Source organism: Elephas maximus, chromosome 19, assembly GCF_024166365.1.
Source record: "Elephas maximus indicus isolate mEleMax1 chromosome 19, mEleMax1 primary haplotype, whole genome shotgun sequence".
NCBI classification, from domain to species: Eukaryota; Metazoa; Chordata; class Mammalia; order Proboscidea; family Elephantidae; genus Elephas; species Elephas maximus.
The window spans coordinates 53,965,593-53,980,859 of NC_064837.1; the positions used below are offsets into that span (position 1 = coordinate 53,965,593).

The 15,267-nt window shown below is 50.4% G+C and overlaps 1 protein-coding gene across 9 annotated transcripts in view; it reads left to right on the forward strand.

The window, feature by feature from the left end:
• Positions 1-8,180, forward strand: part of TLK2 (tousled like kinase 2) — a 148,612-nt gene extending 140,432 nt beyond the window's left edge. For 5 of the 9 annotated variants that reach the window (XM_049861647.1, XM_049861645.1, XM_049861648.1 and 2 more), the window contains one exon: positions 2,303-8,176. In XM_049861647.1, the coding sequence (XP_049717604.1) occupies positions 2,303-2,476 (174 nt within the window). In that variant the 3' untranslated portion in view covers positions 2,477-8,176. Of the gene's footprint in view, positions 1-2,302 lie in introns of all 9 variants that reach the window. The other 4 variants (XM_049861651.1, XM_049861653.1, XM_049861644.1 and 1 more) reach the window with 3 other exon arrangements.
• The last annotated feature ends 7,087 nt before the right edge of the window (positions 8,181-15,267 follow it).

Here is a 15,267-nt window from a genome sequence, read left to right on the forward strand (position 1 = left end):
AGGTGTTTATGATTCCCGATCAGGGACTTCCTGCCCCCATCATTCAACAGTGTAAGTACTACGTGCCACAAAAAGTAAATCTGCAGGAAGTTTTCTGATAACATTCGCAGGGCAAATGCAGTGTCCTGGCCATGGTGGGAGAGGGCGGTGCAGGGCAAAGAGGCTCGGCTTTGAAGCCTGATGGACCAAATTTTGGTGTCAGCTCTGCACCCAGTAGCTGTGTGGCTTTGGGCAAGTTTACTTAAACTTTTTAACTGCTTTTCCTTATCTGTAAAATGTGAAGACAAAACAACTTCCTTAAAAGTAAGGTGGTTATGAGGTTTAAGTGACCTGTGTAGCGCCCAACACTTGATACCTCCAGCAGTTGCCCTTATTACCCATGCCACAGCTGCGACAGAGTTGATACTGGGAGACTGGAGTGAGTGGCCTGACAGGTGTTTAATTATACTCATCTCTCAGGCCTTTCTAAACTGTTTCTTCATACTTTTGTCAAATTTTGGTGTTTGTGCAGTTAAATAGGTGAACAGATGCTCCTGAAACTTCAGAGACTGTTAGATGGACCTATGAGTAATACAGAAATATCTCCAAGTCTTTCCACTAATTCTCTGCACTCTCCCTCCACTTCCTCCCTCTAAATGTGCACTTCTCCAACCCCCTAGCCTTTCCCTTCTACTCCTCCAACAACAAATATTTATTGAGAGCCTGTTAAGCACTAGGCACTGTTCTGGGCAGTGGAGATGGAAATATGAATGTGTAGCAATGAACTACAAGACAGGGCCCTGCCGTTAAGGAGCTGACATTCCAGTAAGTGAGAGAAATAAAAAAACAGATACGTTTCAGATGGTAATAAATGTTATGAAGAAAATAAGTCAGGGTTGGGGGAGGCAGGGAGGTAGGAACCTCTCTTAAATGGCATGGTGAGGGCAGACCTCAGTGATGAAGGGACAGTGAACAGAATCTTGAGTGAGGTGAAGGTGGGAGCCATGTGTCAATCTGGGGGCAGAGCATTCTGAGCAGAGAGGAGAGAAGAGAGCTGGGATGTGAGGTGGGCTGGTCCTCAAAGTAGGCAGAGCAGAGCAGAGGGGAGAGTGGTGGGAGCGCTGGGCAGGGCTGACTGTCAGGTCTGATGGAAAGCACTTGCAGTGAAGGTCTTGGGGCAGCAGTGTGATCTGATTGCTGTTTCAGTAGCCCACACTGACAGCTGTGCAGAGAAGACTCACAGTAAAAGTTTAATTGACCACTACACAGCCCAGGATAACATGTTGAACTCTCCTTCCAGGCAGCTCACTAAGAAGGATTCAGCTTTAAAGGCCACAGATCATTATGTTCGTTCTGTGAATTCGTTTGCATCTTCCAAATGCTTATATCTGGCAACTACTTACAGATGTCTTTGACTTTGAAAAACCAGGATTGGCATTATGCTTTTGTGTTTTGTTAATTAAACATGGAAAAATAGAAAATTGGTAGCTTGTTGCATATTTTAGATTTTTAAAAATTGATTCAACTATTTTAAATGGTTACATTAAAAAACTTTGATTAACTAGAACTGTCTGGTTAAAAAATGAGACGTAGGCAGCAAGTAGGAAAACCCAGATAACCTATTTAAGGGCCTTTATCATAAGAGTTGTAGAAACTAAGACTCTGTAGCCTCTCTAAGAAAACCCCCATGTTGGTGGCAGATTTGGATTCCAGAGCAAACCCTTCTCAGCATGCTGTACTCTTGGGGATGCAGGTCCTATTCAGGCTTCCTTCACTGCTTAGATGTGTGTCTGATCGTTTGCTTCATTACCTTCTAGAGAAGAGGAGGTACATAGGGAAAGCATTTAATGGTCTGTGATACATGGTGGTGTTAGTCAAAATGCTGGTCCCCTTACCCTGCGTGTGGTGGTAGTTTGTCGTTACAATTGTCCACTTCCGGGAAGTTCACAGGAGGCTATGGCTTGTAGATGAAGTTAGACCATGCCCATCCAAACCAGCCAAGGCAACAAGAGATATTTTTTGTTGGTCTTAGTGCTTTGGGGGCAGAAGTATTTCGAGGCCATGGCCCTCCCCCCACCTTTTAGGAATGGGTATCCCCTCTGTGGGGAAAGGAGACAATGACATCAGTGAGGTGGTGCTGTGGGGGTGCTCCCTTCCCTCATCTGCTCTGGGTCTGCCTGGTAGTTTTCATGGAAAGGCCCTAAGCCCCTTCTCTTTAGGAGATATTTGCTTTGGGCCCTGGGGTACCACAGAGCCCCATGGTGGTCTCTTGGTGTACCAGGATTATCTGCCTCGGGCTTCCTCAAGAAACTTTGCTTTGCAGGCGTTTATTCGACGATGCTTGGCCTACCGAAAGGAGGACCGCATCGATGTCCAGCAGCTGGCCTGTGACCCCTACTTGCTGCCTCACATCCGAAAGTCGGTCTCCACAAGTAGCCCTGCAGGAGCTGCTATTGCATCAACTTCCGGGGCATCCAATAACAGTTCTTCGAATTGAGACCGACTCCTAGGCCACAGACTGTTCAGCACACAAAGTGGACAAATGGCATTCAGCGGCGGGTTTGGAACATAGCGAATCCGAATGGATCTCATGAAACCTGTACCAGGTGCTTTTATTTTCTTGCTTTTTTCCCATCCATAGAGCATGACAGCATCGATTCTCATTGAGGAGAAACCTGGGGCAGCTCTGGCCAGGCCTCGTAGGAAAAGGCCCCGCCCAAGGTTCCGGCGTCAATGGCCACTGTGTGTGGCTGCTATGAGTGAGGAAAAATTAAAAAGAAAAACTGGTTCCATGTACTGTGAACTTGAAAACATGCAGACTCAGGGGGGGTCCCTGATGCAGTGCTTCAGATGAAGAATGTGGACTTGAAAATACAGACTGGGCTAGTCCAGTGTCTATATTTAAACTTGTTCTTTTCTTTTAATAAAGTTTAGGTAACATCTCCTGAAAAGCTTGCAGCACAAAGGCTCAGCTGGGGATGGTGTTTGACTTCGGAGGAAAAAAGTTGCTATTGCCCGTTAAAGGCACTAGAGTTAGTGTTTTATCCCTAAATAATTTCAATTTTTAAAAAACATGCAGCTTCCCTACCCCTTTTTTTATTTTTGAAAGAATACATTTGGTCATGAAGTGAAACCCGTATTAGCAAGTACGTGGCAATGTCCATTCCATTCAAATGCAGCTTTCTCCTCCGTCTGGTCTCCTGTTTGCAATTCCTCCTCCTGTCAGTAGGGAGAAGATTGAGTGGGAGTACTGAGATGTGTGGGCTTTGCCGGTGGACAAAGAAGGAGGTTAGAAGACTGCAGCTTGGAATCTCTCTAGGTTTGCAACTATTTCTTCACAATTTGAACACTTGACGGTTGTCCCTTTTAATTTATTTGAAGTGCTATTTTTTTAAATAAAGGTTCATCTGTCCATGCAGTCCTCTTGGATTCTCTGAGTATAGTGGCTATGGAAACTGGTCCTAAGGTAGGCAGAAAATGGGCCAGGGAGCCATGTGCTGTAGGGATCGGCCGTTCCTACCCACAGTCTTTGTGTGCTTGCTTACTGGTGTACAGTTCTTGTTAACCACATATTAAAACTTGATCAGCGCATAAGCTTTCCTCTGTTAGATCTTTTGGCAGGAAACAGCCTCCCACCATTTCTCTAAATCTGTGAGTGTGTGCTGGTGTGTGTGTCTATGTATGCGTGTGCACGCACACTTTGTCTAACTCACTGGAATAGAGTCATCAAGTGGAATTGAAAAAATAATCTCAAGGGAAATAGGTATTTCAAATACGAACATTCTTTTAGAACTTTTTTTTTAATTGGTTGTTTCTGAGATATATGATCAACTGAAGATGGAGCTGAAATGGGAGACGCGTGGCCCCACCATGCCCTTGAAACAGCAGAGCACTCGACAGTAGAGAGGGAAGGAGGCCAGAGCCTGCACATGTGGTAGCCAGCTTGGAATGTTACTGACATATGTGGCAAGAGCGCTCAGCCAAAAACATTTAAAGATGCAGCATTCAGGCCCGCAAGTTCCGTGAGCTGGGGAGGACAGTCAGGAAGGGCAGAGAGCTAGCGACTCTGGTCTTTCTTTCACATGCAGGAGATGTCACTGGTGACACATTTTCTAGACCCTTTGTTTATTTTGTGGACCTGCCGCACTCTCCCCAGCATCAGGCAATCTTAGGGAAGATGGAGTGTTTCAAAGCAGAGAGAAGGTCTTTGGTGGGTGTTGTCTTGTGGAACTCTGAGTGGGAGGAAGTCAGTCCCAGAGACTTCTGTGCCCCCAGCTTTCCTATACTGTTTTGTTGCATTGTTCAAAAGTATGTATACACACACACACACCTTTTTTTTCTTTCCCTTAAAACTGTAGCCTCTGAAAGCACAGAGCACTGTAGGGTCTCCCAGGCTGAGCCAGTGTTGAAAGGATAGTGACTGAAGCATACATAAAGAGGTGGAGGGAGCTGGGCCCATATTTAAACTCACTCATAATTAAGTTCTATTCCTTTTTAACCCTCTCTCATTCAGTGATCTTGTAGGGTTTTTTTTTTTTTTTTTTTTTAAGGCTGAAAAAATGCTGCCTCTTTAAGCCTTCCCTCTAACTTCCTGTCTCCTTTTATCCCATGGGCTTGTAAGTGAAGCTGTCAATCTGCTTTTTCTGCTTCTCCCTTTGCTTTGACTGGGACTGGGCCCTGGTTGGAGCTGACTGGGCTTGGCTGAGTCTGGGCAAGGCCTCTCCCAGCTGCAGGAGACAAGCCCCAGAGAACATGCAGAGTGCTGACCTTTTTCTAGTCTGTTAAGTAGCCAGTGAAATCACCGAGTGGAGTTCTTCCATGACATATTTTGTTAATATGGGTTTCACTTTTTCCAAGGATAGTCCCTTATTGCCACAATGTTCATTTATTTTAAACAGTGACAAAAAAAAATGTATTAATTTGTAATTAAATCCAACCAGACTGTTTTGGCCTTTCCCAACATGGGAGGGGAGCGGGGGAAGGATATTAAAAATAAGTTTTAAGAAGTTCATTTCCCAGCCTCTTGATTTTACTCCAGCTCTGCAGCTTCACACGGGGCCCTTACACCTAGGGTGTATGTAGGGGACTCCTGGCAGCTGGCTGAGTCCCAGTGGACATTGCAGGCATGATGGGAATGTGTTGATTTATGTAACACCTTTTGCACCTTCCATATGCCAAGCACTATACTTGGTGGAAATACAGCAGTGAACAGGATAGGGAGGGGACAGCCTTCAGCTGAGGGCACTAAGTCCCAGGAACGAATGAGTACGTGGGTCTGAGGGGCAGCTTTTTAAATGGAGAATGGCCACTAAGGGCCATGTGTCCCCACTTGTGTGGCTGACCACCTCTGTTGCTCTCTGTTTTAGGAAGGTTTGTCTACCTCCTTCCCTCTGCTCTGGGAAGGACAGTTTCCTCCAGCTGAGATGATTGACAGTCAAGGAGCTCTTGTGTTTCTTAATTTAGAAAATAACTCTCTTTAAACATAGTTGTCTCTTTTAGAATCCTAGAGCTGGGAGCAAGCATCTGGTCCAGCTCCTTGCTTCTCAGAAGGTGAGGTTTATAACTAAGCTGACCTACCCTGCTGATTTGTTTTTCTTTCCCTCCTTTATTTCGTCATCCTAATTGCCTAAACTATCTTTGTTTATAAATAAAATCTGCCTCAGGGGAAGCTGGGAGAGGGGAGGAGAGAAGGAGACATGGCGCACAAACTTGCTAAGGTGTGGGGATCCCTGTTTCCAAAAATGAGCTGTTGCAACTCAGAAGCTGGTGTTTTCATTGCACTGGGTTTTTAAGTGAGAGCTTCCAATTCAAGTCACCTTCTCATAGAAAAACTTAAACACACGTTGTTATGTGACCTAGTTGCTCTCCCTGCAATGTGACAGCACACTCCTTCACTCCACCTTGTATCTCCCGTGTCCATTCAACCAGCTTCTGTCCCCCTATGCCTTTTCATCTCACCTCCAGATAGGAGCTTGTGCACACAGTCTCATGTATCTACTTGAGCTAAGCATACTTCTCACCAGTATCATTTCATGTCTTAAAGTCCAGTCTAATCTTTGTCTGAAGAGTTGGCTTCAGGAATGGTTTTAGTGTTGGGCTAACAGAGTCTGGGGGCCAGGACCTCTGGGGTCCCTCCAGTCTCGGTCAGACCATTACTAGAATTTGAGATCTGCACCCCACTTTTCTCCTGCTCCATCAGGGATTCTCCGTTGTATTCCCTGTTGGGGCAATCACTGGTGGTAGCCAGACGCCATCTAGTTTTCTGGTCTCAGGCTAATGGAGTCTCTGGTTTATGTGGCCCTTTCTTTCTCTGGGGCTCATATTTTCCTTGTGTCTTTGGTGCTCTTCATTCTCCTTTGCTCCAGGTGTGTTGAGACCAGTCGATGCATCTTAGATGGCCACTTGCTAGCTTTTAAGACCGCAGACACCACTCACCAAAGTGGGATGCAGAACGTTTTCTTAATACACTTTGTTATGCCAGTTGACCTACATGTCCCCTGAAACCATTGTCCCCAGACCCCCCCCACTCTGCTACTGTGTCCCTGGAGGTGTTTGATTGTATTCAGGAAACTTCATAGCTTTTGGATTAGTCCAGTTGTGCTGAATTCCCCCGTATTGTGTTTTGTGTTGTTTTCATTTTTAAGGCAGTCACATAGAGGTAAAAGCCTAGGCTTTAAAGTAACATTTCTGGTTCAGATCCCACCCCTGCAAGCTTCAGGGATGTCTCCTGGGGTAGTAGTAGTAGTAAGTGAGGTTGTAAGGTATGTAGAGTGCCCAGCACAGAAGAGGGGATCAAAAAACGTGGTTAAGAAAAGTCACAAAGCTAGTAAGTGGAAGAGCTGATCCTGGAGCCCCCATGTGTGCTGACTTGGAGGTTCAGAAAGCTTTCTGCTGTCCAGGTTGTCAACAGATCCCTTGGTTTTGGGTAAGGGATGCAGACCTTTTGGGAGCTTTTCTCCTGTGTCTTACGAGGTCAGCATTCTCCTCTTACCCTGCATCCAGGACTGCTCTGGTGAATCTGGAAGGAGATTATATAGGCCAGTGACTCTCAAAATGTGGCTCCCAGGCCAGCAGCATCAGCACCACCCGGGAACTTGTTAGAAATGCAGATTCTTGGGCTCTACTCCACACCTGCTGAATCAGAAACTGGGGGTGGGGCCTGGCATTCTCTTCTTAACAAGCCTCCTGGTGAGGCTGATGCAGGCCAAGTGTGAAAACTGCTGTGAACTGTCTCCCAGATAGGATGAGCACTGAAGGGTAACCAGTCCTGCTCACCCTCCAGCCACTGCTAACAAGGGCAGGGTCATCGGAGAGGGTGGCCTGCCTGACCTAACCCAGCAGGAAGATCAGAAATGACCCTTATTCTATTTCCTATGTTGTTGTTGTTGTTAGGTGCCATTGAGTCGGTTATGACTCATAGTGACCCCTTGCAAAACAGAACGAAACACTGCCCAGTCCTGCACCACCCTCACAATCGCTGTGCTTGAGCCCATTGTTGCAGCCACTGTGTCAATCTGTCTCATTGAGGGTCTTCCTCTTTTTCATTGACCCTCTATTCTGCCAAGCATGATGTCCTTCTCCAGGGACTGATCCCTCCTGATAACACGTCCAAAGTATGTGAGACGAAGTCTGGCCATCCTTGCTTCTAAGGAGGATTCTGGCTGTACTTCTTCCAAGATGGATGTGTTAGTTGTTATGGCAGACCATGGTGTATTCAATATTCTTTGCCAATACCATAATTCAAAGGCATAGATTCTTCTTCGGTCTTCCTTATTTCCTGTGTTAGGAATGAAACTCTAAATCTCTGAGGTTTCTTAGGACCAACACTATACATACGTATGCTGCCTTTGTGGGGAACACCTACAATACATGCCTTATACAGGTGCCATGGTTCCTAACATACTCAAGAATCATTCATCCCTTTAGGCAGTCTCACCCCCCTTCTGGCCTGAGAGTTAATGTGTAAGTTTATATTTTCCATTTACTTGAGGGGTCCAGGGCCACAGGAGCAAGCTGGCTAAGACCTAGGCATACTGAGGAAGCCATTCGGCAGTCTGAGTCAGGGGTGTGGAGAGCCTGGGGCAGGACCACAGCCCTGGGGAAGGGGTCAGGGAGGAGAGAGTAGTACAGGCTGCAGAGAGGAGGAGGGCTAAGGAGGGAGGGGTTAGGGCCTCTGTGGCTGCTCTTGAGCTCTGCGGGTGGGTTGGGGGAAACTGCCAGAGCTGGGAAAACAGTCAGGCCTGGGCTCAGGTCTGGGACCTGGTGGGGGCAGGGAATACAAGAGCCCTATTATGCTGGGGAAGCTCAGCAGGGCCGAGACAGACTGGAGTCAGGGAAGGGATGTGTGTGTCTCTGTGAGGCACTGGGCAAGAGACCCCTATGGGGAGAGGGTCAGAGAGCAGCTGGCTGACTGACTCAACCCCACCCAACTCCGGCCACGGGTCAGGCCTCTTGGGTGTGGAGGGAAGTGCCCAGCTCGGGAGCAGCTTGCAAGTGTGCTGGCCTTGCCCTGCGCCAGCTGAGCCTTTTCACACTACAGGCAACTAGGGGGCGGGGGGAGGGAAGGGGGGGCATGGAGGGCAGGGTCAGCCAAGGGAAGGGGCTCTAATACTTCTGAGTCGAGTTGCGGAGAAGTCTCGGCTGTGCTGCTGCTCAACCCAGGCGTAGGCAAGATAGGAGCATCTTGTTCAGGTGAGTAGACTGAGGCCCACAGAGGATTGGTGACTGGTAGCGGGTGGACTAGAAGCCCTGGTGGCGTAGTGGTTAAAAGCTAGGGCTGCTAACCAAAAGGTCTGCAGTTCAAATCTACCAGCGCTCCTTGGAAACTCTATAGGGCAGTTCTACTCTGTCCTATAGGGCTGTCATGAGTCGGAATCGACTCAGTGGTAACAGGTGTTTTTAGTTTAGTGTGTGGACCAGGAGGGCTGCAGACTTGGAAGTTTTGTGAGGTGGATTCTGAGCTCCACCCTTGAGCAGAGACTGCTTATGGGCAAAGGCCACACTTCAGTTCCCAGCCATAGGCATATCTTGCCCTAATCTAGGGCTTCCTCCCACAGAGTCCCTTCCCTGGGTCCCTTCCCTCCCCGGTGGCTAGCCCTTGGAAATCTACTTGGAGACCCAGCACATCTAGGCAGCTGCCCTGCCTCTGCAGTCCTGGGCTGGAACTGGATATGAATGGGAAAAGGAGGTCATGGCTTCATAGAATGTTAGTGCTTCGGGTCCCCTAAGCCATGTGATCATGTCATCTTGCTTTATAGACACAAGAATTCAGTTAGGTTGCTGGGGATTTGGGGAGGTATCCTGAAGGAGATGGCTTTGCGCTGGGCTTTGAACAATGGGCAGAATGAGAAAGGGAGGGGATTGCAGAAAAGGGCCCCCTTTACACTTCCGGTGCTCTTCTCATCCGGAACATGGGCTGCTCCTAGCCCCTCCGTGCCTTCTCTCCTCCGGGCCTTGGCCAAGGCTATTCGCCTGCCTTGGCCGTCTGACCATCTTGGAAAACTCAGCTTAAGCAGCCCTCCAGCCTTTCCTGTGGGTTCTCCCAGCACCAGCACATCTCTCCCTGACCTCGCCTGCTGTGTCCTGTTGTCACAGTGTGTGTCCATTCAGCTGGCTGTCCCCCTGGACTATATGCACCCGCAAAGCTGGCCTGCAGCCTTTTCCTTCCTGGGTGAAGGAAGAACAAATAGTTTGCCTGCTGAAGCCTGGTGCCTATGAAGGGGATGTCGGGCTGGACCGGTGAGGAGGAGGTGGGGCAGTGTGTTAGATGCAGGTCTTTGGTTAGGGCTGGGCAGGGACAGCTGGGAGCCTGGGGGTTGGTTCCAGGTCCGCAGCTACAGTACTTTCAGATTTGTTCGATGCCAGCCCACGGTAAGAAACACATTTAATGTCTCAACCCAATCCATATTTCACAGACTAGTATTTAACTCCTGTGCAGTGCACTGATATTTACTGGTTTACTTTGTCTTTAAAATGCTGGTCACCACCCACCAAATGGTTGAAAACCATTGTTCTATGTAGAGGTACCTCCCAGGTGCCCCAGCCCACTTCTTGCTGCTTCACTGGGGGCTGTGAATTACGGGGCCATGGGGGGTGGATGTGACCACCTAGCTCTTGTTCTGTCCTGGGCTCTATTCCATCAGGGGCCTTGGGTGGGAGGAGGTGTGTGTCAGGAGGTTCTGCATTCACAGAACTATCTTCTGCCTTCTGGCCAGGATCAGTGGGAGCCACCAAAGGCTGTTGGCAGGGGCTGGGCCAGCCTTGCTTCAGAGGTTTGAATACTGAGATTAAAGAAAACCTCACCCTGCCTGTCCTTCCTGGCTTGGGGAGATGGAGGCAAGAGCCAGGGAGCAGCCCCGATGACGTCGTGAAGAGGTGGGGAGATGCAGAAGCTGGCCCGGGAATGACTGCCAGCCCAGCCACAGCTGCGGACCAGACAAGGCTGTGGTGGTGACTCCTGGCTCAGCCCTATTCTTGGTGTAGGACAGCCTCCAGGGAACTGCAGCTCAAGCTAGGAGAAGCCTCTGGAAGGCATAGGAGTGATGTGAACCCCTTACCCCCAGCACCAGCTGGGTTGGGCAGTAGAAGGCTCTGGGAATCACATCTTACCCAACCCCAGCTAGTTCTTCATCTTAGCTCTGGGAACCCCTCTCTTCCTTGCTGGTGTGCCTCAGGCCACCCTCTGCCCCTTTCTGAGCCCCCATAGGCTAAATTGCTCTTGACGCAATCAAATCCCCCAAGTAGAGAGATAGGAGCCAGGGAGTGTTCCAGTAGCATTTGTTTTGTGACCCCTGCTGCAACCTGGGCCCACCAACCTGAGACCTCCTGCTCTGAGCCTACTCCAGGGTCCTGTGCACAGCTGGGGACGTTATTATGGTGACTCCTCTAACTGGGAGGAAACCAGCATCCAGATTCCTGTAATCAGAGATCCATCTGCACTTCCACTCCCTGGAAGGGGCTGTGAGGTAACAATTATAATCTCTTACCTTGTGGGAAAGAATGGGCTGGGGTTTGGAGTCCCTTCAAAGGAGCAGTCTTCAGTATAGGCCTTGGGTAGAAACAGAAAGAAGAAAGGACAGAATCTAGGGAAAGTGGCCCAAATTTTCCTCAGGTTGCATTTGTGGCCATAATGAGGCAGACCAGCCATAAAATTCCCCAGCCATGAGGATCTGGGAGAAACTGTTCCTTAGGGTAACTGACTTTGCCAAGGCTGCACATCCTGGAAGAGGTGAAGCCAAACCTTGAAACGCTGGTCGAGTCCCAAGCCTACTTTCTTCCTTCCCTTCAGAATCCTCAGGGTTGTGGATGAGAGGTAGCCATGTGGCTCAAAGGGCAGATGGCCTGAGTAGAGACCTGGGGCTTTGCAATGCAGGACCCCAGGGAGAGGGTAGAGAAGGTGGGATCCTTCTGGCTGCCCAGGCCAGCCCTGTGCTCAGCCATGCCCCTCCCTGCCTCAGAAGGGGTGCAGGGTGGGGAAAGTTTAGACACGCCCTTTGGGGTCAGGTCCCCTTCTCTTGCTGCCTCAGGCAAGGACTGAGCATGTCTTCGTATCCGCCTCACCTCCCTGGCCATTGAACTGCATCGCCTGCCTGACTTGGGTTCACCTTTCCCAAGTTTATTCATAAGCCTGGCCTGCCAGCGCTGCCCACAGCACGTTGCTCTGCTCCCCTGGGCACCCTCTGGCTAGAGAAACTGCTGAGCCCCAGAACAGAGGAAGGAGACTCATGGGAGAAGAACTAAGCCCAGTGAGTAATGATACCAAGATTTGTACCTCAAAGGGCACCTGAAGTTCAAAGAAGAGGAGTGACTTGCTCAAGGACATAAGGCTAGTGAAGGGGGGGCTCCAGCTCCCCTCCACCCACAAGGCTGAGCTCATCCCATTGCCCCCTGCTGGGCTGTTTCTGGACATGCATTCAGTAGCCAGCCAGAGTGAGCGCTGCAATACTTCCACTGGATTCGTTTACACATCAGGATACCATCTCTGGATTTTCTTCAACACGGAGATGTTCACACAATGCGGGAGGTTGTGTTGTCCTCTCAGGCCAAATAAAACGCCCGATGTTGTAATCCTGATCAAACTGACCTGTGCAGATCTCGGGCAGGGGCGGAGGGAGACACCCTGATGTCAGAATGACTGAGGAAGATGGGAAGCAAGGAGGGGACTAACATCGCCTAACAACCCCAGGAGCTGTGCCAACCCTTTACACTTCACATCTTATTTCATTCTCAAAACAAGGTAGGAACTGTTAACTCAGTGACAAACAGGAATTGTGAGCCTCAGAGAGAGCAGCAGTAGCTTGCTCAAGGTCACGAAGCTAGTAAGTAGGAGAGCCAGGGCTCTAATGTGGGTCTCTCTGACTCCAAAGTCCATGCTCTGCCCACTAAACTGGTGTGGACAAATTCAGCCAACCGGCAGTGCCTGTTGACCAACAGTTGGCCAACGTCTGGAGGAGAGCTTTTCCTGGCATCACTTCCACTATAGCTTGGCAAAAATCCGCTGGTCTAGGGCATAAACCTCAGGAAGTCCCCAGCACCTACCCTGATGCCCGGCACACAGTAGAGCTTCAGTGAATGGCTGTTGAAGTAAACTAACAGGCATGGTGAGGAGGCCATGGGCAGAGGATACTGGCTCTCCCTTGGAAACAGATGAGGGTCTGGGTGCTGGCGAGGGGCCTCTGAAAGCCCCAGCCATCCCACAAAACCCAGCACTCCTGCACACTGGAGCCCTGGTTCATTGACAACTGATCCTGGACGGGATCTTTTAGGAGTGTGCTAGGCTGGATTCCCCGCGGAGAGAATCGCCTAGAAGCAGTCCTGCTCTCTGCTCACTACCACAGATGCTGGCCGTGGACATGGGTGCAAACAGTCAGCAGAATACAGTGTAATCCTGGTGCAGTGGGGCAAGGTGTCTCTCCTTGACAATGGAGACTAGGACAGGGCCTCAGAGACGAGCAAACATCCAGCCCTGACAGCATAACACACTTCCACACCCCTTAGCCTTTGATCAGCAGTTTTCTCTGTTTAAAATACGACAAAAATGGTTTTTTTCTCCACTAAATGAAACTCTTCTAAGGCTGGGATTGTCCGCTCCTCTCTGCTTCCCCAGCACCTAGCACAGGGCTACCAATCAGTGCTTGCTGGATGGACAAATGAAGCCTGTAGACGAGCAGTAGGTGCCCTGGGTGCTGGCAGGTGGTCGGCTTTCTGGACCCACACCACTCACTGGTGAAATCAGGTAGTGAGCTTCTGTCCTGTGGGAGGAAGGCCAAAACCACCTCAGGCTCCTGGGGAAGAAGGGTCGCCAACCCTGTTGCTCTACCTGGAGGGCCCCTGGGAGCCCTGCCTGAGTTCAGAGCAGTACAGGACCTCAGAGAAAAGGGGACCCCTGGTGAGGTCTGTGGCCAGCGCATCCAGATAAGCCTGAGAAGACTTCAATAAGCAGCAGCCTGTGTTTTGGCTACTTGGGAAAAAGGGAGAACAGCTTAGTCCTGAAACCCCTTGTAGGTAACAGGACTCAGAGAGGGGAGGCGGCCCGAGTGCAGCCAGGCTAGTGCAGAGCTGGGACCCCAGGTCAGGCCACACCAAAGATGTGTCCTGATGGCAACGAACCATGAGGTCCCCAGAAGGGACACCATGGAGTGCCAGGGGCGTGATTGGCCTGCCTGCACCCTGCGTTTCAGGGCTTAAGTGTGAATAATATTGTTAGGTGCCATCAAGTTGATTTTCGACTCATAGTGACCCCATGTGACGAAGTAGAACTGCCCCATAGAGTTTTGTAGGTTGTAATCTTTCGGGCTCACCCAGTGGCTCTATAGGAGAAAGACCTGGTGATCTGCTTCTGTAAAGATTACAGCCAAGAAGACTTTACGGGTCAGCTCTCCTCTCACACGGGGTCGCTATGAGTTAGAGTAGACACCACCACGCCCAACATCGGTCTGTACAGAGCCGCTGGGTGGGTTCAAACTGCCAGCGTTACTGTTCGCAGCCACGCACTTAACCATTGCACCACTAGGGCCCCTGCGGTGTGGACAGTGGGAAGGAAATCTCCCTTCCAGGGGATGGTAAGTGATTTTAGTGAGTGCTCGCTTTGGGGCCTGCAGCCTCCTGCCTGATAGCTGCCAAGAATCTCAGCCTGCAGGGAGAGGAAGATCTAAGTGAGCCTCTCTGGCCCAACAATCTTTATTTCAGGGATGGGGAAAGATTTACCCAAAGGCAATTAAAAAAAAAAAGTTTGAATTTGTTATTTCCAAAAAAGTACCGAGGTGAACAGACAGGAAACAATAAAATCTGTATTAGTTTCATATTGTTTTTATTTGATTACTCGTGGTGGGAGAAACCGGGATCTTCTCTGTACTTAGGGTTTCTGTGTCAATCCGGAGCTGAGCCCAGAGAGCACAAGCTACTTTTCCAAGGTTCCCAAGGAGTCAGAGATAGAGGTGGGACTGGACTCCAGCCACCCGCCTTCCAATCCAGTGCTGGGCTGCGGTGACCTGTTGCATAAGACCGAATAACTGTGGATTGTCTTCCCTTTTATGAAATTTCCCTTTGGTCCTCTGCGACCGGCCAGCAGGCCAGTTGCTGGTGGGCGTAATGCTGTCGGTCTTACTGGACGTCTAATGGACAGATTTTCCCAGGTTTCTGGATGCAGCCCCAGCTAGCAAAAGTGCTACACCTCTTTTCGCCAAGGACGCTGAGACAAGGGTCAGGCAAATGTTAAAACCAGACGTGTAAGAATTGTCTGCACTCCGTACAAGGAACAGGGGCCCTGCCTCCCCCTCCCCCAATCTTCGCCTGGGTGGCCAGCTTTGGGATCCGCCCCTTCCCCACTGCCCGGGGGAGGGGTCCTCCTTGGTTTGAAGGTAGCGGGTGCTCTGCTACAAGAGACATCAGGAGGAGGAGGCGGGATGGACGGAGAGGAGTGGGTGCCGCCGGGGTCAGCCGCGCCCCCGCCCCGGCCCCCGGCCGGCCCGGCCTCGCAGCCTGGGTCTCGCCACGCCGTGAAGTTTGCGGAAAGTTTTGCAGTCGCTTCCCCGCCCGCGCCAGCCGGGGAGCTGTGACGCAGCGTCTGGGGCTCCTGGCCGGGACCGGGAGAGGGAAGGCGAGGCGGGGAGAGAAAGGGGAACGGAGAGCGAAAGAAAGGGCGCACGCCCGAGGTCCTCCTGGAACCCTAGATCTTCCTCTTCCGCCACCGCCGACGCGCCCTCGCCCTCGGCCCCGCGCCCGCCAGCGCCTCCTCCCCTTCCCCTCCCACGCTGCCCGCTTCCCTTCCCCTCTGCCCCTCAAACCCTC